This window comes from Mustela putorius, unplaced genomic scaffold, assembly GCF_011764305.1.
Source record: "Mustela putorius furo isolate JIRA1106 unplaced genomic scaffold, ASM1176430v1.1 tig00000813_pilon_pilon_pilon, whole genome shotgun sequence".
Classification (NCBI taxonomy): Eukaryota; Metazoa; Chordata; class Mammalia; order Carnivora; family Mustelidae; genus Mustela; species Mustela putorius.
The window spans coordinates 5460053-5481265 of NW_025421485.1; the positions used below are offsets into that span (position 1 = coordinate 5460053).

Below are 21213 nucleotides of genomic sequence, written 5' to 3' on the forward strand. Positions count from 1 at the left end.
AGAGAAAAGGCTACTTTTACACATACCGGGGAAATCTGGAACAGAGGCAAAGCATGTTTACTTTTTGTCTGAAAGGCTAAGACTTACAACCATACAAACATAATTCAGAAGTCATTTCACCGGAGCCGCCTGACTCAGTGGTTCACATTCTGACAGCAACGCACTGTCCATCTTGAGAACATAACTTTGTAGCTTCAACTTCCCCTCGGAGAGGCTCAGCATGAGGGTCACGGACTAGGTTTTTTATTTATTAAGTTACAGACTCCCTCCTCCCCTGCCATCTGCCCTGCAGCCCTCAGAGGTGAGCTCTCCCTCAGGTGAGCTGGGAGCCTGCCCTTCCATGCTGGCCCGGGAGCCCACGGTGCGGTGCCGCAGGGCACACGTCTGCCGAGGGAGGCCCCGAGCAGGAATCGCTCCTGCCCCAGACCAGCATCCTCCCCCCCCTCCCCCGCCCCAGAGCAGACAGATACTGGATTTTGTGAATATGAATATTTGTCACATTACAATAAAAAAAAATCAATCAAATAAATAAATAAATAAGGAAAGAAAGCAAGCTTTCCTGGTGAAATGTCCAAACAGGAGCCCTACAGATTCTGAAACGTTAGAAAACCACGCATTTACATTTAGAAATAAGACCTCCTGAATTCTCAAGAGCATTATTATGATTCTTACAAGTCTAGACAAGCCCCAGTGTTATCACCAGCCATCCAGACAGAAGGTGTGTTATTTTTCAGGGCCAGAATCAGTAACCAGAACTAAAGCTAAGGGCCAAAATATGTGAACTCCGGAAAGACTCAAGGACCCTTTCTGTCCCTCCCCCTAGAAAAGGACTTAGCTCAGCCATTCATCATGGTACCGCCGCGCGGCAGCGAGTGGCCACTACTGTGTCTTGTGCTTGATACAGTAAATACAGATGCAGTCCCTATTCTGAATGGAAACGATCTGAAACAGGTGGTGGAAACATTCTACTTACAGGCATTCAACTGGGAGCCGGGCTCAGTACACTTGCCTTTTCTTTTGCTTTGTTTTCGTTCTTCATCCCTGATTTTCCTTTCGGCTCCCTGTAGGTCAAGAGAAGACAAGGCATGATTCTGTTTAATTGATCCTCTTTAAAATATTTAATTCTGGGGTGCCTGGGTGGTGTAGTGGGTTAAAGTCTCTGTCTTCGGCTCAGGTCATGATCCCAGAGTCCTGGGATCCAGCCCCGCATCGGTCTCTGCTCAGCAGGAAGCCTGCTTCCCCCCCCTTCTCTCTCTGCCTGCCTCTCTGCCTACTTGTGATCTCTGTCTGTCAAATAAATAAATAAAATCTTTTAAAAAAATAAAATAATTCTTTTCTGAGGAATGGGAAAAAATATCTCCATTCTGGAGATAAACTCCATTAATTATTATATTTATGGAGCTTATCATAGTAGTTTTTTCTAAAAAGCCTATTTTTTCCCCCATTTTTTTTAAAAGGAGGAGGAAAAGGAGCAGAGGGAGCGGGGAAGAGAGAGAATCTGAAGCAGGCTCCATGCCCAGGGTGCAGCCAGACACGGGGCTCAATCTCACAACCCTGAGATCATGACCTGAGCCCAAATCAGGAGTCCAGTGCTCAGCTGAAGAAGCCACGCAGGTGCCCCTAGAAGGCCTGTTCTTAAAACTGTTTAACTATGGGAAATCATGGGGAAATACCATTTACTTAAAAAACAAATACAGCACAATTCCCCTCAACAATGGATGCAGCCAGGCTAAATGAAAAGCTGAAGATATCTGCTCATGCACGCAGCCTTCAAAAACCCAAGTGACTACTGCCGTTGTCTGATAGACAAGCTGGCCCTGCTGTGACTGTGCTTTCCCAGGTGGGCAATGTTATCATTGGAAGTAGGATTCTCTCCAAGAACTTGGCATCAAGTAAGTGACAGATAGGACCAACTATAACTCCCTAAAGCAAAGATTTAAATAGAAATCTGTATAATAACATGAAAGAGAAAAAGTGTTCTCCCAATCCATCAGAGAGGACAGATACATAATACCATCAACTGTATAGAGAATGACAGTGTCGTAGTATTTATAAAACATGACCTAAAGTTAAACATGTATAATAAAAACCTGACTATTAATTAATCACTTTGCTTCACCTGTTAGCATTTATTTCTGGGTGGTACAGTTTTCTTCACAAAGTCACCCAGTGAAATCTCCACAAGAAGCTTATTTTTCTGTAAATAAACTCCCTGGTAGCAAAGACGGGCAATGAAAATCCTCCCACAGACCCTGTCACTACTATATAATGAAACCACATTTAACCAAACAGAATACAAACCACCTTCTGCCCCTTTCAGCAGGTATGAAGACACTCACATGCCGGTAAACACACCATGAAAATCGCTATGCAATGCTGACACAGAACCCACCTCCCTGACACAGAAAAACAGGTCAACATCCCCGACCTCCCGCCTGTTATCATACAGCTGGTCTGTGTCTCTCTCAGTTCTTTCCAAGAGTCTAACAATAGCTTCACTCTGATGATAAATTACACTCTCCAAAAAGTAGTTTTAAAAAATAAGACATGGGGGCGCCTGGGTGGCTCAGTTGGTTAAGCAGCTGCCCTCAGCTCAGGTCATGATCCCAGCGTCCCGGGATCGAGTCTCACATCGGGCTCCTTGCTTGGCAGGAAGCCTGCTTCTCCCTCTGCCTCTGCCTGCCTCTCTGTCTGCCTGTGCTCGTTCTCGCTCCTCTCTCTCTGACAAATAAATAAATAAAATCTTTTTTAAAAATAAATAAATAAAATAAAAAATAAGACATGTCATGGGGCGCCTGGGTGGCTCAGTGGGTTAGAGCCTCTGCCTTCGGCTCAGGTCATGATGTCAGGGTCCTGGGATCGAGCCCGCATTGGGCTTTCTGCTCAGCAGGCAGCCTGCTTCCTCCTCTCTCTCTGCCTGTCTCTCTGCCTACTTGTGATCTGCTCCCTCCCCCATCAAATAAATAAATAAAATCTTTAAAAAAAAAAAAGACATTTCTCTCCGTATTTATTGGCTCCATCTATAAAGAATAAGGGGTTTGTGCTTCCACTCAAGATGGGACTATCACAGACAGACCTACCCCCACCCTGAAACAACCTAAACAAAAGATATAAAGATGCAGGAAACAAGGATTGTTAAGGCCAGGGCCACCAAGCAACAAAGAACAGGGATCTGTGAGAGAAAAGAAACAAACAAGATGAGCCCTCCAGGGGCTGACCGCCTTCCCAGTCCCCAGGCTGTGGCACAGGCAGGGACGTCCAGAGGCCTGCTCCATCTGAGTTCCCTGGGTCAAGAGAGAGAGTTGAAAATCCAGAGAGAGATCAAGGAAGCAGGACAAAGTAGCAATGGGGAGTTATATGAGAAAGAACCCCAGAGGTCTCCAGAGGGTTCCCTCAGGTAGTTAGTCCGGTACTCAGAGAGAAGCAGGTGTAAGGAAGGTACCCAAGGTTGGGGGAAAAGCCCTCAGAAAAAACTAGAGAACAGTGTCTGAAACTCACACAGGGAAAACAGTGCCTCTTCCCACAAGTGAGACCGGAGAAGCTGAAAATCCACAGGGTGGTTGGTAGAACAGTCAGGAAAACCTGAGCTCAGCTGCAGAGAATAAGCAGCTGATACTGAGCCACTCCAGACTCCCCTATCAAAACTGGAAAAGCAAGACCTGAAAGGATCAAAATGTTTCCAAGGAACTCCACCAGCTCTCAGGACAGAGCTCCTGAGGATTCCGAAGATGAAAAAGCCATCCGGTGTCAGACAGTGTAAAACTCACATGGCTAGTAGCCGGTGAGACGCTAGGCAGGTAGAGCAGCAGGAGTGCGTAACTCAGGAGGAGGCTGTCAAACCACTGACGCCAGCCCAGAAACCACACAGAATTCAGGCAAGGACAGCAGCGTGGCTGTTGTAACTACATTCCACATGTTCAAAAACTTAGCGAAAAACACACATATTGAGACCAGAAAGATATAAAACAGATCCAAATTGATCTCCCAGAGACAAAAACATCTGAGATGGAAAATACACTGCATGGGATTAATGGCAGTGTAGACAAGGCAAAGGAAATACTGAAGAACTTCAGACATTAACAACAGAAATTATCCAAACTGAAACACGGAGAGAAAAAGCAATCCCAGAGACTGAACAGCACCGGGGAGCTGTGGGACCGCAAGCTTGTATGTGTACGTGTGCAACCGGCATTCCCAGAGGAGGATGAAAGAATGTGTTTCAAGAAACAAAGCCTGAAAAATGTTCCAGTAGGATGAAAACTATAAACCCACAGATCCAAGCAACTCAACAAACTCTAAGTACAAGAAATGTAACGAAAAATATCAAATTGCTCAAAATCAGTAAAAAGAGAAAATCTAAAGAGAGTCAGAGAAAAATAGATACATTAGGTACAGAAGAACAAAGATAATGATGATGGCAGGTATTTCATTAGACATGGAAGTGTGGGGCGCCTGGCTGGCTCAGCCAACTCTTGATTTCGGCTCAGGTCATGACCTCAGGGTCATGAGATTGAGCCCCACAGCAGGCGCCCCGCTCAGAGGGGAATCTGCTTGAGATTCTCTCTCACCCTCTCTCTGCCCCTTCTCCCACTCACACACTCTTTCTACAAACAAAAAAATAAATGTAAGGCTGACAACAGCAGAGTCATGTCTTTCAAGCATTGAAGGAAAAAGCGTCAGCCAGAATTTTATACCCAGCAAAAAGATTTTTCAAAATCAGAGGTGAAATCCTTTTCAGACATACAAAAGCTAAAAGAATTCGTCAGCATTAGACTCTGCAAGAAATGTTCAAGTCCTGTGACATTACAGAGAGCCATTTAAACTCATGCTACTTCACTCTCTGTCTCCACAACTGAAGAGGCTGATCTTGGGCCATCACAGCAGGCGGTGACTGAAAACGTTAATCTATCTGTTCCCGATTACAGCCACAGTGAGTATTACTCTGCTGAAGAAAACAATCTATGGGAAATAAAGGCCAATGACATGTTTCTAAGGATGAACCCCAAATACACACACACACACACACACACACACACACACACACAAGCTCGTAGAAAGAGAAGCTGCCAAATCTCCACTGGTTAGAGATCCAATTCCTATTCTCGTTTTCTCTGAAAACATATTAAATTGCTGCTGCTTCTGCCATAGGAGAAAGTTCCATTTACCAAACCCATTGAGTAGTTTGTAATAACGTACTAAAAAAAAACCTTCTTGGGAGAGAAAAACCATGTAAATGCCTCTGAAGGATACCAAGAGATGTCTTATTTCTGGTTTCCTACTGTGGATGTGGATCAGATTGGTAAGATGTCAGAGTTTTAAGAGCCAGCAGAGAAAAACGGATGGACAGGCAGCAAACAATAGGCGAGGCCTAGCTCAGGAGGGAGAGCATCAAGGAGGGAGGCGGGACAGTGCGCGGAGAGGAGGCAGCACCAGACAGCCCAGAAGAGCAGAAGCAATCCCAGCTGTAAGGGATGAGAGAAGCTACAACAAGATGCAGGAGAATCAGGAGCAGGGGTGAGGTCGTGGGGGAGTTTCATGTGGCTGAAAGAGTCAAGGACTTTGACAGTTAATTACACACAGCGATACATAATATTTTCTTCCCATACTGGGTTTAATATCTCAATCTAACAGCTCTGAGATTAAAACCTCAGGATGGAAACAGTGTGTAAGTTCACCCCCCACGCCTCCAGGCACTTCTCGACCGGAGAGCGCTCACACCACCGCTGTGCGCCGTCAGGGCTCCATGGGGAAAGCTGACCAACAGTTTTCATCCCTGAGCAGATCTCTGCTTCCACAAAAGGGCAGAATAGGTCAGCACTATTTTCAGGGGCCTTACAAAGAAAGCCCAGCCTATGAAGGCTGAGGGTGTGTGGGCACCTACACAGGTCACACAAAGCACAGCCGGGGCAGACACCTAGTTCCTAACCACGACTTTGCGTGACCTCCTCTCACGGTGGTACAGAGCTCACACACACGTAAGGAGAAGACAGTGACTGGCCTGCACAGTGGACACGCTACGCCAGACTGTGGCTAACCTGAGCTCTCACACGTGATTGAGACGAACAGGTGAGGAGGCAAACAGCACCCGCAGAAGATGAAATCGTGTGTCATCTCAGACCACACTCAGTTTTACAACTCCAAAGAGAAGGCTTTCTGCTTCAGAGTGTACATTAGTGCACACTCACACAATAAAAAGTGGTTTCTAGAGTCTGTACAACCACTGATTAATAAGATAACTTTAGACAATCATGAAACTTTCCCTGTGTTTCATCTTCTAAATCAGCTACCAATAAGGAAGCTTCCCTCAAAAAATCTTAATATTAAAAAGAATTTCATTTAAGATTGTGACTCATTACTTTTCCTTCTCTGCAAAACTGCTCATACAGCTTTTGTCTTGATGCCGAAAACTCCAGTTCATGCTAATGCGTGTGGACATCATTCGACACAGCCAAGATTCTGAGTGGGTCCATGCGCCAGGATCAGCGCACACACGGTTACGGCCCCAGGAGAGATACATCAGAAACACAGTAAGTACTGGGCTAACAATTAGAGTGATCTGATATCTATTGAATCAAATAATAAAAAATTGGGGCTTATAGTTTTTATGACTTTGGATACCTCTCTAGGTTTTCTTCTGGCTAATAAGAGGAATGTGGGGCGAAGGAGAGAACTCCGGCTCAGGATCCAAGATGCCTGCTCTACGCCTCATGTGACTTGACATCCGTAGAAACGCAGAGGATGTGGGAAGTAACAGCCGCTGCGAGATGTCCGTACCCACATCTCAGAACCTGGGACAACGTGCGCTAACACAGCAAAGGAGACCTAATGTTGCTAATCAGCTGGCATTCTGATAGGACAAGTGTCCGAGACCATGTGTGCGAGCCCAGGATAATGGAAGTGTCCCTAGAAGCCGAAGAGCCAGACGAGGACACGTGGCACTGGCAGCACGGTCCGAGGGATGTGATGTGAGGCTCCTGGCTTTGAAGGTGGAAGAGGCCATAAGCCAAAGAATGTGAGTGCCTCGAGGAGGCAGAAAAGTAGACAAACATTCTCCCCGAGAGACGCCAGAAAGAGATGCGGTTCTAACGGCTGGGTTTTAGCCCAGCGAGACCTCAGACTTCTGACCTATAGAACCATGAAGTAATAAAATGGTGTTGTTTGAGCCACTTAGTTTATGGTAATTTGTTAATAGCAACAAAAGAAAAATAACACAGCCTAGCACATAACCAGGCACGTGGTACTCAATACGTGTTACTAAATTTGGGTGTTTGAGAAAGTTCTCTGAACTCCGGCTGTTCCAACGAGGCCACATACTGTGTTCTGGTCCCCAGTGTAAAAATCAGGACAGCAGACCTCTGACAGCAAATACACTTCCAGTTTTCTAGTACCTTCTAAAAATCTCAGTAACAGAGAGGGTTATTGCTGCTGCTGTTGTCGAACAGGACAAAAAAAAAAAGAGACTGGCAAAAAATATGGTCCAACATTTCCTGAGTGGGGAAGGTCAAAGTCGCCTTCAACCTTGGGTCAGTGGAGCAATCGCTTCTCCAGGGCCGCTGCTGAGTTCCTGAGAAGACAGTCTCCAGCCTTCAAGACACAGGGGGCTACGCGCTCTGTCCGGAGTTCACCCAGCTGGGCCCCTGGCGCTGCACCTGGCCAAAGTGATCGTTTCCTCCCCAGATTAAAGAAATTATGTTGAACTCGTTAGGCTTATGCTTTCTGCTCTTGCCTACCTGCCACTCTAGAGAAGACTCTGAGTCTCACCTTCTGCTTAGTGAGCCGGCTGACGACTCGTCAAAGGGCCGGAGGGAGAGAAGCTGGTTAAAGCGCAGCGCTTCACGGCCATCCGCACGGAGCCCTCGGACACAAGGCCCCAGAGCTCCAACACTGCAGCCTACAAGCCCCAGGGAGCGGAGGGGACGCCGAGGACTGAGCACAGTACGCGCTCTCCTATTATTATTAATACATTTATACCAAACTGAAATAGTGCAAAGACCCTGGTATTCTCTGTGAGGAAGAGTATGGCTCTCACACGCTTTACTCTCTCTGTCCCTCCCCAATCTGACAGTCTTACCTTGTCACAGAAGACTTTGATCTGGCAGTATGCCCGATGCACAGGCTTGTTGCTACGGTTGTTGTAACTATAGGTGTCAATTTGAATATTCAGAGGCAACCCCTTCACACCTTTCTGAGAAGAGAAATCTGTGCTTAAGCAGTTCACAGAGATGAAAACCTGCAAAGGGAAAAGAAGGTATGATAAGCAATAGGCACCAACAGTCAACCTTAGTACAGCTCGTAAAAATATCAACATTACCGAAATTCCTCAAATATGTTCTAAATGAAAACACTCAGCTTCTCACTTAAAAGAAACATTTTTTTTTAATATAGGGATTATTTTAATACTTCTGGACATAGGAATGGCAGACTTTATTTGAAGGGAACAAAATAGACAGCAGCTTTAAACCACTGTCCATCTTCCCTTCCGAAATCTTTACTTAGCATCAGACGGTGGAAGAATCTGCTTGTCTTCCTTGATGTCATTTTTACCAACGCTACCAACAGCACAGAGATCTAGAGATGTTTTCCAGCTCAGTACAAACTCTGGGACTCTGCCTGCATTTCTGTCCACGCTACCTCTTAGGATAACAACATTACCTGATGCATGTCCCGATGTTCCGGAATTTATGAATCAGTGAGTCACATTATTAAAGTGTCACTGGAGGTTGTTACGAGAAACTCAAGTGAATCTTAGTACAGCAAAAAGCATGTTTCATTTCCCCCTTTTTTGTGGTTATGGATTTTAACCTCTCCACACAAGGTCACAATGCACGATCCCTTTCAACCATTTACTTTCAGAATTTATTTCTGATGCGTGAGCACCACATAGTGGATAGTATTGGAATTACAGTTTTAATTATCTGTTCCTTCCAGAGACCGAAGACCCTTAAGCTCCATTCCTTCCAGTCCAGGGGACAACAGCACATTATTAGTTCCAACAACCAAGGGCAGATCTACTACAAGTAGTGTGCAGTGCCACCGGCTGAACCAAGACCCAGACAGGGAGAAGTTTAAGCCAGAAAATCTGGGATGGGGGAGCCTCTAAGAACATAAAGAGAAGGAAGCGCACAGGGTAAGGAGAAAGAAAATTGTAACCATAATGACAAAGAACGTTCTCTTCAGAAGGTTTGCAAATCCTGAAACGCAGGGGTTTTATTCTTGCTCTCGTCTATCCACTATTTCCAAGAAGGAAAAGACCAAAATACCCTACAATGATGGAGAACTTGTCCACATTAACATCCTGTCCCTCCATTAGCTCTCCACTCCGGCCGGTCTGCTCGTGGCCCCTAGAACACAGCTTAGTGCTCACCCCCGCGCCTCACGTCTTTGTCCTTGTCCTTCTTCCTCCTCCTGCGTCCCTCCTGTCCCAGTCTAAGTCACCTCCAGAGCTCCTCTCTGCCCTCCACATCTGCAGAGCACCAGCTCCAGCGCCATTTCCACAGAGGTCCCCCTTCACCCTGACGTGTGTTGTGGAGGCCACAGCAGTGGGCCCCGGAGGTTTCCAGACCTGTACAGGGCACCTGCTTTAAAGACAGAATCTCACTGCACAACCATGAGAGACCGTGTTAATCCAGAGATTAAGGCCCAGAGATTTTTTTTTTTTTAAACTGTCCCCAAGGTAGAAAAAAGCAAAGGGCCAGGGGCGCCTGGGTGGCTCAATCATTAAGCATCTGCCTTTGGCTCAGGTCATGATCCCAGAGTCCTGGGATTGAGTCTCACAACAGGCTCCCTGCTCGCGGGAAGCCTGCTTCTCCCACTCCCCATGCTTCTGATCCCTCTCTCGCTATGTCTTTCTCTATCAAATAAATAAGTAAAATCTTTAAAAGCCAGCCAGCCAGCCAGCAAGCAAGCAAGCAAAGGGCTAGAATTCTATCCAGAACTCCCCTCACCCCTTTATACCGACACTGCAACCTGTTTCCCAAATCGACTTTTTGCCCTGATCACTGCACTCTACTACCGGGAATGGTTTGCCGCCTGACATGCCTTATGCTTTCTTTCCACGGCTAGACCACACATACTTCGAGGCCAGGCTCATATTCTCCATGTGACAGCTTTCTCAACACTTACTTTTAGCCCCCTGCCGGGTCTCAGGTTGCCTTTTCTAGCCCACTGTTTGTCTTTCCAGTTAACCCATTTTCAGCAAATAAGCAAAACACTTTTGTTTTAAAAAATACCTGAATCTAGATATATAGGGAAAAGTGGTATGTATGAATTTCAAATCCATTACAGAAACTTTGTGCTTTGACTTTATATCTTTTCCTACACTACTGACCCTGGAACAATGTGGGGGTTGGGGTACCAACTGCCGGCCCCCCCCCAAGAGCCAAAAATCCACGTATAACTTTCAACTCTCCCAGAACTTAACTACTAACAGCCTACTGTTGACCAGAAGCCTTCCCAGTAACACAACTGACATGTATTTTGCATGTTACACACATTAGATACTATATTCTTACAATATGTTTTTTCTTAACTTTTTTGGTTATCTCTGGGCTATGCGGTTCGTCTGTGAGTTTTTTCAAATTGTCGCAAATCTCAAAAAAAATTCCAATATATTTATTGGAAAAAAGTGACATATAAGGGGACCTCTGCAGTTCAAGCCCCCATTGTTCACTAGTCAACGGAAGGCCGTTAGAAACACTTCATAGACAATTTACAAATCTGAGTTAAGGAGTTGGGTTATGAAACAGACAAAAGACGGAACAGATGAAAGACAGAAAGACAAATAGAAAGACAGTTAAGTAGTCCACGCAAACAACTGAGCACATCAAGTAACCAAATCACCATATTTTCCAGTTTATAACCAAGTGGGAAATCTCAATTCTTCTCTATCATTCTAGACTCCATGGCTCAATTTAGGACTCAAAACCAGCAGCCTGGGAAAGTTACACTTAACCCTCCACAATTCCAGGAAGTCTCTGACCCAAAGTGGTATTCCATTTACAAGAGGATTTCACGGTAATCCAACCTAAAGCCCAACCTCCCCTTGCTTCCCAGCATCAAGTTTCTATTCAAAGCAGAAATAAGCAGTAAGCAACCCCCAGGATAAGTATAAATGTGGAGTCTTCAGAGAGATGTTCCCCTGTTACTCAGAATGACACTTGCCATCACTTTCTTACACACATTCTTGTCCTATTTTTTAAATCGATTCTTTCCAAACCTGGCATTATTTCTACATGCAACAAAGAACCCTTACAGCATCCCTAACCCAATATTAAAAGAGCACCACCTTGTCTAGATAAACACATACACCCACCAGGAAACAGTGAGCAAGAGGTAAGTGCGCGAGGCCCGGGACACAGGGTACCGCGGGGTACAAGGCGGAGAGCGGCCGCAGACCTCTGGGAAGGAAGCGAGGGCGGTGCCACGAAGCCTCTCGGAGCGGGACAGTCATGCGTACGCGCCGCTGCCAGTCAAGGGGACACACCTGCTACGTTTAAGCCCCAACCACAGACTACCAAGAGTGCAAGATGCCTTAGGTGTCAACGGGAAAGGCTTTGCTCTGGCCTGCGAATGGAAATGTGGGAGCTCCAGCCCCCTCGCTACGGAGTGCTGGGAGCGCGGCCGGGGTCCTCGCCTGTCCGCCGCAGGTGTGAGTCCGATGATGTCTAGATCACTTCTACCTCCCGAGTCCTAGGATTATATTTATACTGAATGATTATGAATCCTCTGTATTTACTAGTGACAATAATTTTGTGTCATACATTTATCAATTTTTTTAAACAAATCAGATTATTTTAAAAGAACCATGTAAGTGTGCCATTTCAAGTAATTACATGAACTACTCGTCTGGAATTAAGGCCCTCGTAAAGCAGAGCCTCACACGCCATGGCACTGCCAGGGCTCTCAGGGGCTTCACAGCCTGACTCGGTCAGAATTACCCGGAGGCAGTAAAGCCCCATCTAGAGGTTCTGCTCTCACTGGCCTGGGGTGGGGGGGGGGGGTAACAGACACAAGGCCATTTAAAGCAACTTGGCTATTGCTTTAAAAAATTTTACCAAAACAGTTAATACTGCTCCCCAGGCAATCCAGTGACCAGTGAGGATAAAAGCCACTGCTATCAGGTGATAACATTTCTCTACACTTAACACTTTGATCCACCAAAGGTCTCCTTTGGCTCCCAGAGTTCGAGATGATTAAAAGAAGCCCCAACATACGGTTTCCTTTCTTTAAGAAGTTCAGAGATTCTACGTGTATGTATAGGTTCCCCATCAAGTCTGCTCACTAGAAAAAATGTTAAGCCCCATCGAAAATCACATTCATTAAAATTGTGTAAGCCCCATGGCACAGTCATATCCATCCAAGCAGCCGAAAGGTAAAGGTCAGAGCACCTGCGCAGCCTCACCACGCAGTAAGGTCACGCACACCCTCAAGAACTCACAGTTCATAAGAAGAGTGACCAGAAAAAACGCCTATTAAAAATCTATCAAACGATGCTTCTGTTTCTTCCTCCCAGAACATACGGTTTTCGCAGGGGTTGACGTGGCTGGTGAACCGTGTGTTCAGGTGACCCTCGGTGTCCCTGAGGGGCAGAGCCCTGGAGACAGACGGAACACTCAGTCAGCCCTGCTTCTCAGGCCTGGTGCGCAGCACATGCTTAACACATGTGTTGTTCGCCAAAGAAGGAAAATGCAGAGGGAGCAGGGCGTGAATACGGCTGAGAGGAAGCACGCCCTCGACGCGTGTGACAGCTGTCAAGTATTTCTCTCAACCAGGAGACGGCGGACTTCTTCTGTAACAGGATCCAATGGTGTTTGAGCCTTCATGGATGACGTGCAACAGCTAAACGCCGCAGTAACAGAGCCGAAGCAGCCATGGACAATACACAGGCCAGTGGATGTGGTGGTATTTCCGTGAAACTTGACTTACACTGACAGGCGCTGGCCGGCCAAGGTTTGCAGAGAGCTGTGGTTTGCTGAGCCCTGATCTGAACAACCCCTTCTCTAAGTGCTCGAACAATAAACTTACCCTTCCATCATCACAGTGTAGTGTCGTTAAGAGCAAGGAAGTATTACTTCCCTTTTTGTAATTCAACATTTCCACTTTCCACATAAGTGACTTCCCAAGGAGCACCTCTCGCTAACGTGTCATTTACGTGGGGAACCATATGCTCTATCAATACGACCCACACTCGTAGAGGGGACTGGAGTAGATCTTAAGGGAGAAGCTGTTTCCAGGAATCCTATTTAGGAAGGTGACCATCTCTCATTAGCAGCACCGCAAACGGGCGAGAGGACAAGAGCAGAAGCACGAGGCAGAGTTCTCAAGGTCGTGGGCCCGAGAAGAGGGGCACTGTCTGTTCCTCGCAGCGTTAATTCTTGGGATCGGTTCTACCTCATGGACAACCGCCCACAGGGGCGGAACTACAGGCCACGTCACCTAAATCCAGGTAAAACAAAAGTTCGGGCCACAGTCACTGTGCAGACAAAAATACTTTCTATAACACAGTCACAGAAAAACGGCACTATCCCCTCCAAGGGTGGGAAAGAGGTAAAAAGTCAGATGACGATGACACATTCCACTCCTTCATAAAATACACACAGGGATAACCTTTTCTCCATTTTCATGCTTCCTTGCCACCGATTTTGAGGAAAAGTTTACTTTTATTCAAATAAATGAAACATAAATCTTACTCAAGATGAGCATCTAATGTTCCCAACCAAAATCACTAGAAGAGAAAAAAAAACAAACCACAAAAATAAACTGCTAAACAGGTCAAAGATGCTCTACAAGATTCCTTCTCGAACGTCCAGCCCAGTTTTCTAACAACTCATACATAGTTCCTCATTCTTGGCTGAGAATTCACACACCTAAAACTTCTCAAAAGATTTGATTTTGTTTTCAGACCTCAGCTGAAAATGTGAAGAAAACAACAAAATAAAGATTCATATTATCAAAGGATTAACTTGTATGGATTTTTTTAAATTCTAAATGCCATTTACAAGCGCAGAACCAACAAGAAATCAGATCTTGAACTAATTTATGATGATTTTTCCAGGAAGCATTCCAGCAGCCACACACTATTGTTCGCACAGCTGGCGGCTGTCTCTACAGTCACTCCTCAAAGGAGAAAAAGGGAGGGGGAGAAAGACACCAGGAAACACGAGGCTCAAAACACAGGCTGGCCTCAGAAGTTCATTTTCCCAGCCGTGAAGTGAAAGCAACCAAGAACGAATTTTACAGACCCCTCCACACCACCCCCCAACTCACCCACTCTTTTTAGGCTCTAGCAACACAGCAAACCAAGGCACGATCCTGGTAAACCACGCTGACTGTCCAGTCTAAAGACAGTGGTCAGATGTGTAAGCTTTATTAACAAGAGAACTTCATTTGTGGGTAGAAATTATAGAAATAATTTCTACTCACCTAATTCACAGCAAGTGTTAACAAAGTACCTGAAATTTATCAGTCAAAAGTTACAAAAAACTCTAAGAAGTTGAGTCAGAAGCTAAGTATTGAAATTGGCAGACTTAAGTACACTATACTAGGATATTTTTCATGAACAAAAAGACTGTTCCTGGGACGCCTGGGTGGCTCAGTGGGTTAAGCCTCTGCCTTCGGCTCGGGTCATAATCTCAGGGTCCTGGGATTGAGTCCTGCATTGGGCTCTCTGCTCAGCAGGAAGCCTGCTTCCTCCTTTTTCTCTCTTTCTCTGCCTGCCTCTCTGCCTTCTTTGATCTGTCAGTCAAATAAATAAATACAATCTTTTAAAAAAAAGATTGTTCCTGGGCGCGTGGGTGGCTCAGTCGGCTAAGCACCTGCCTTTGCCTCAGGTCATGATCCTGGGGTCCCAGGATCGAGCCCTGTCTTGGCTCCTTGCTCAGTGGTGAGTCTGCTTCTCCCTCTGCCCCTCACCCTGCTCATGCTCTCTCTCTCTCAAGTAAAGAAAATCTTTTAAAAAGGGCTATTGCTTTAAAAAATTTTACCACAACAGTTAATACTTGTTTATATTATTATTCATGTATAAGAACCTGACATCCAAATAATATAGCCTTAATTTTTTTTTCCCCACTGAGAGATCTAGGTAGAATTTTGCATATTTTTTAACATTGCTGCTATAATTAAGAAAATAGTTTTCTTTTACTTCCATAATTTAATTTATTCAATGAGTAGAATAAAAAATTTCAAAATATGAACCTGCAGAGTTGCTAAGAAAGCAGATATAAGCAGGATCAGTATAACAGCTCAGTTTTAACAGCTCTGACAAAATTTTCTTAAGAGATCCGATTTTTAAACTAAACCAGTAACAAAGTGTCAGGCTCATCAGAGTCCATGAGAGGTCCCAGGAACTCATCCACACGACACCACCCTGATGGCCGGGAGGATGAAAAGGCCAGGGAAACCACGAACACCTTCAGTGGTTCTCTTCCCTCGGAAGGAAGGAATGCAAACGATCCGGGATGTCCGAACCCAGCTCCGAGCTCCCGTCCCAGTCTCACACATCCTTTACAGAAATGTTCCCGCTTCGGGGATCTTTATCAGTACCAGTCGATGGAGCTGCAGCGGGGCATGTTCCCGAAGGCCCCCAATAGAATTTCAGCCCCACTTTACTACTGAGCAGGTTGGACCAAGAAGCCCACCTCCCCTCCCCTGTGACCAGACTCTGAGCTTCAGTGTGGGGTCAAGAGCCGCATTCCCTATCCCCTCATCGTCTCGTACGCGAAAAGGAATCAACTCGGGCCCTGAACGCGCCACCTGGCCCCAACACTTCTGTCACTCCGTCACACGGTAATTCTAAGTGCTCGACGCCTAAGACGGCAGAGATGGTTCCCCATTTTTAAAGTGTTTTCAAGGGATTGGCACATTTTTTGCATTTCTTCCAAAGCCTACTACAAAATGGTCCTGAATTACATGCCAGTAATGATGGAAAAATCATGCGAATGCAAAAAGGCTACACAGTATCTCCAAATCTTGACTTCCAAATCCTTACAAAACTTTAAATACGTACAAGGGTGCCCCCCCAAATAAAAACACTTGATAAAAAAAAAAGAGCTAATATCATATCAATTCACACAAATTAACCTTTCTTTCTCACAACCTCTAGCAAAGAACCCTTTGAACAATAAAATGGCTACAAATCAGGTAATGAAATGAAAGAGAGACTGCTTCACTGACATTAGGCAATCACCAAATACAGTATCGCTACAAATCTTAATCCTTTTTTTTTTTAAGATTTTATTTATTTATTTATTTGGCAGACAGAGACACGGTGAGAGAGGGAACACCAGCAGGTGGGGTGGGGAGGGAGAAGCAGGCTTCCCGCTGAGCAGGGACCCTGATGTGGGACTCAATTCCGGGACCTCGGGATCATGACTTGAGCTGAAGGCAAATGCTTAAAGACTGAGCCACCCAGCTGCCCCCAAATCTTAATCCTTTATTCTTACTACAATTTTTTAGAGCTCCCCATCTATGTAATAGTGACTCGGTTCCTCAGCGTTCAAGATGCTCTATGTGACCCCAATCTACCTTTCCAGTCATGTTTCCTATTCCCTAGTTCAGTATTTCTCAAATGTGAATAATATATGTATCCTTTTTATTTATTTATTTTTTAAAGATGTATTTCAGAGAGTGAGTGAGAGAGAGAGTGAGCAAAAGAGCAAACGGGAAGGAGGAGCAGGAGAGGGAGAAGCAGACTCCCCGCTGAGCAGGCCGCCTGATGCAGGACCTGATCCCAGGACCCCAGGATCATGGCCTGAGCCGAAGGCAGATGCTTAGCCGACTAAGCTACCTAGGCGCCCCTACGTATCCTTTTTAAAAGAGAAAAAATGGGGATGTCTGGGTGGCTCAGTCAGTTAAGTGTCCAACTCTTGATTCTGGCCTCTCTGCTCAGTGCAGAGCCTGCTTGAGATTTTCTCTCTCCCTCTGCCCCTCCCCCTCATGTATATTCTCTCTAAAGAAATGAATAAAATCTGTAAAAAAACAAAAATGAGAGAGAAACGTTCCTTAATCCCTAAAAATATAACCTAGATCCTAGTTTGGAAAATATTACTCTATTCAAACAGCTGTAAAATGTTTGATCAAAAGGCACCCCAAGAACTCCTTTGGCCTTTATCTGGACCAAACCTGATACCCAAGCACAAACACTTGCACTGAGACATCCTGGCAGCAATGGACTTCACTTCAAAACACTTGTGATTTTAACAAGTCTTACCACCAAATTGAAAACACAGTATTAAAAATCTCACAGAAATTCCAACCTCAATATACTTGGCCCACAAGACCCTGATGTTCTGAGACAAACTCATTTACAGGGTAGAGTCCAAGGTCCTTACTAGGGCACACCAGGGCCCAACACCCCCCACACCCTCACCGCTGCTCACTTCCAACCTCTAATCAAGGTCCAGGAGTCTCCGTTCTACAGGGCAACTTGCCAAGGCTATTGGCCCATTCCGGGCTCTGAACATTTGGCTATCTTTTTGTCCACAGTTTCATCTCGAGGAACCTTTTCCCCAATCCTCCCATTCTAAGGGAAGCTCTATTCCCATGTGTTAACTTCTATCAACGTCTTACTGCAGTGCAAATCTCTTCCACTAAATTCTGAGTTTTCTGAGAACTGGGCCATGTCTTACTCATCTTTACATTCCCAAAGCACCCTGGCAGTGCCTGGGCAAGAAGAACCATGTGTTCACTAAATGAATGACCCCCAATTCCTAAACCCCAGTCAACTAAAACTACACACCACCAGGATGTTTGAGCTATACTTACTGCATTCTTACAGCGCGCCTGACTCTGGCCCTCGAAACAACCTATGAAACCGGTACTATTCTGACCCCATTTCACTGATGAGGAAACTGAGGCTTAGAGATGTCATATAACCTGTTGCCCAAGTTCACAGGTTATTTATGTTCACAACTTTCCTCCACGTAGACTTGTACACCTAGATCATCTTGGTAGAGAGCAGAATGCCAAGAAACCTTTTACACATACTGGACATGAAATAAATATCTGTCGAATGGGTAATTAAATCAACTCTACGGACACACACACATCCCTTCAATTAATTTGAAAAAGATTACGGCATTTCGAGGCTCACTAACATACATACCTGTATCTATATAGATAATTACATATATATGTACACAGAGAGAGAGAGAGTAGGTAAGTTCTAGGGCAGAGATAAAACCACACAATGAGCCATGAGGTGATTGTACACTTTTTACACTTGAAGCTCTTCTCCACAGTGACCATCTACTACAGAAACTGCAGGTCATCTACCAATTTTGCATTTGATAAATAAACAAGCTGTCCCTTCCCTTGCGGCTTCACGCCACACTAACAGGCATGGTAGCGTCCCAACTGTTGCTTTCGTCACTACACAATGTCTGGTCCTCGGTATGTCAAAGCAGCTCCATAAACTAAACTAGTCCAGTTGCCTCTTTTCCACTTAAATTCACAACAGATAATCTGTGAGGGAGCTAAAAATAAGGAAAGAGAACAAGGATCCAATCAAACAGACTCTGCAAAAGTATTCTGTAGGTCCAGGCTTTCAAAGAACCCCAGCAGGCACATCCTCTTCTGTAAAGCCTTCTGTGGATCCCCTTGGCTGAAAGCACTCGTCTCCCCGGACTTCGAAGTTTTTCTAACCTCACTGATGACCTGTGCATCACAGAGAGAGTACCTTCGCTTCTGAGGACAGGCATTATGCTTGAGTCATTTCTTTTGGCCCTCACAGTGCTTGCACAAAGAAGTACAATGAAGAATCCGCTGAAGGAGTGAGTGTACAGTTAAGAAGGTCAACCCTTCGCAACATGAGTTCTTAGGCCAGTTCTCCCACATATTAGCAACAGATTAATTACGCTGCATAGAATTTCCTGGAAGGATGTTAGAATTAATTTAAATCGGTCAGTAATGACTGAAATGAAACAATCCTTCAAGGAAGAATGGTATTTTGCTTTTGCAAACCAGAGTATGCGCAGCAGACTTTTGGAAAAGTGTTGCGTTTAGAGCCGAGAGCATACCTGGCTATCTACGTCACTATTCTATACCTGCCATGTGTTGCTATGGCGCACAGATAGTTTCAACTGTCTGGTCAACATAAGCAAGAAAAGAGAAAAGATCTGTCAGACAGAAGAAAAGAAAAAAGGAAAGTAGGCTGATTTATCCATGGAAGATGCTTCAAAAAACTGATAGCTGAGAAATGTGTTTATATTCCAAAAACGGACTTCCGTATTTGTTGTATACCCAACAAACATGACCTTCAGCATGAGCAGCGGACCATCCAGACTCCGGCCACTCCACACATTTGAAGTCTGGAGAGACTGTTCAGTTGTGCCTGAGGCCCTGGCTCTGAAGACATAAAAACCGTAGAAGGCACACAGGAAGTAGAAGGCAAAGGCGAAGCCAGGACCCGCATCCTTGGCTCCAGACTAGGCATTCCAGAAACCACACCGCCACGGGGAAGCACAGAGAGCTGGAGAGGACCTCATGGAAAAATTGACCCAGGAAAAAGTGATTCCCAAATGGCTGTGAGCAGAGGTTGTTTTCTGATCATGAGGCATGAAATGAAAGGTGCCTATCCTTCGAATCAAAGTTCCTATTTGATTTCACATAAGTCACGAGATTTAGCTGATGATGTGGTGCCCTTCAAGACACCGCAGCTCTCCTGGATATACTCCCAGGCCTCTGGGAATCTTTATCATTTTCACCCAACCTAGTATTAAAATTCAGCTTAGTCAGATACAGATATTAAGTTTATAATTTTTATTCCTAGAATGTAACTGACCTACTAATTGAAAGCAGATACTTTGGAACAAATTCTAATTGAACTCTCTTCCATATCAGTCAGAAAGATCACTCGAAAACATCTCAAAGAAGCTCTTCTTAGTTAGAAACCTCCTGACATATGAAATTGCAATAGGAAGTCAAAAACAAAGTTTATTCTCACCCTAAATCCAAAGCACTAATTAACGGGAATAAAATCACCCTTTCTTCAACACATTGATGTGAAGTGATAAACGCCAACTGGAGCCAGAGCAAGTGGGAACCAGCGCCAACCAAGAAATCAAGACCCAGTTCTTGGCTGCAGTCTAAGTCGACAGGAACATTTATTGAGTATTACACAGAAGACACCTAATCCTAATCAACATTCCTCCTCCCCAACCAAAACCAAGCAAACAAAACCAAACAAACCCTGATTATCTTAGTTCTGTCTCATCCCCGTAGCTCCTACTTACTCCGTGTGTGCCGGCCTCATTAACCAAGCCCAAGAAGGCATCAAAGACTGAGTCACAAACCCAGAACAAGAATCCAGTTCTGCTACTGACTCATTGGACAGTCCTAGAAAAGCCATACTTCCCCCACTACTCTGATGGTGTGAGGTAATTCCAAACACCCTCCTACAGAATGATCGCAGCCTGAACTAGAAGCTTCCAAATGCGCCACTGGGGTTTGTGCTATTTCTCAGGCCATCGAACGACCATCAGGAGCTAAGAACAAGAGTTGGAGGGCTGAGAGTATGGAGGAGAAGGATCTGGGAAGAGCAGGGCACTACCCTAGTATCTTCTCACCTCTATGCAGGGTATCTCCCTGAAGAAAAAACAAGGCTCTCCTAAGTCCTCCCCACTTCTGTGGCCTCAGTTCTGCCTTCCCACGCCGCCCACACGGCAGTTCCGGTTTCTGCACAGACTTTAGACGGCCAGGGCAAAAGTCACAGACACAGAAAGAGAAAAGGAGAAGAAAAAGAGAGAGACAGAGACAGAGAAGGAGTTGGGAAGAGAGACACACAGAGACATGCTGGAGGTACCCACGTACTGACATCCCTGTGGCCTCGCCTTTAAGCAGGACCTGGTGAACTTAAGGACAGTTGGCAGATACAGTGATTTGGCACCTGTTGTCCCAAATAAGTAGGATGTCCGTTGTGAAATATGCGAACTGGATGCAGGTGTGACACAAGGCAAACACAGACCACATTTCAGCATCTCTAGGTTCAGAATGGGACAGGGAAACCCAGGGGCCATGAGGGCAGATTTGGCAGGCAAGCAGACTTCCAGTCAAAATTCCTAATTATAAGATATTTTCCATTTTGAAAAAAGCTAAAGAAAAAAGTCCCCAAATGAGTAATTAATGTAGAGAGTTCACTTATATATTACTATAGGATTTGGAGTCTTGCACGAAGATCTGCCCTGTGAAAGGAACCTGACCCCAAGGCCGCTGCTGCTC

At 45.2% G+C, this 21213-nt stretch overlaps 1 protein-coding gene across 2 annotated transcripts in view; it reads right to left on the minus strand.

Moving 5' to 3' along the window:
• Nucleotides 1-21213, minus strand: part of GRHL1 (grainyhead like transcription factor 1) — a 51568-nt gene that overhangs the window by 10393 nt on the left and 19962 nt on the right. Inside the window, exons 9-10 of one of the 2 annotated variants that reach the window (XM_045084888.1) lie at nucleotides 8072-8230; nucleotides 1010-1061 (exon numbers count right to left, since the gene is read on the minus strand). In XM_045084888.1, coding sequence (XP_044940823.1) covers nucleotides 1010-1061; nucleotides 8072-8230 — 211 coding nt within the window. Of the gene's footprint in view, nucleotides 1-973; nucleotides 1062-8071; nucleotides 8231-21213 lie in introns of both variants that reach the window. The other variant, XM_045084887.1, reaches the window with a different exon arrangement.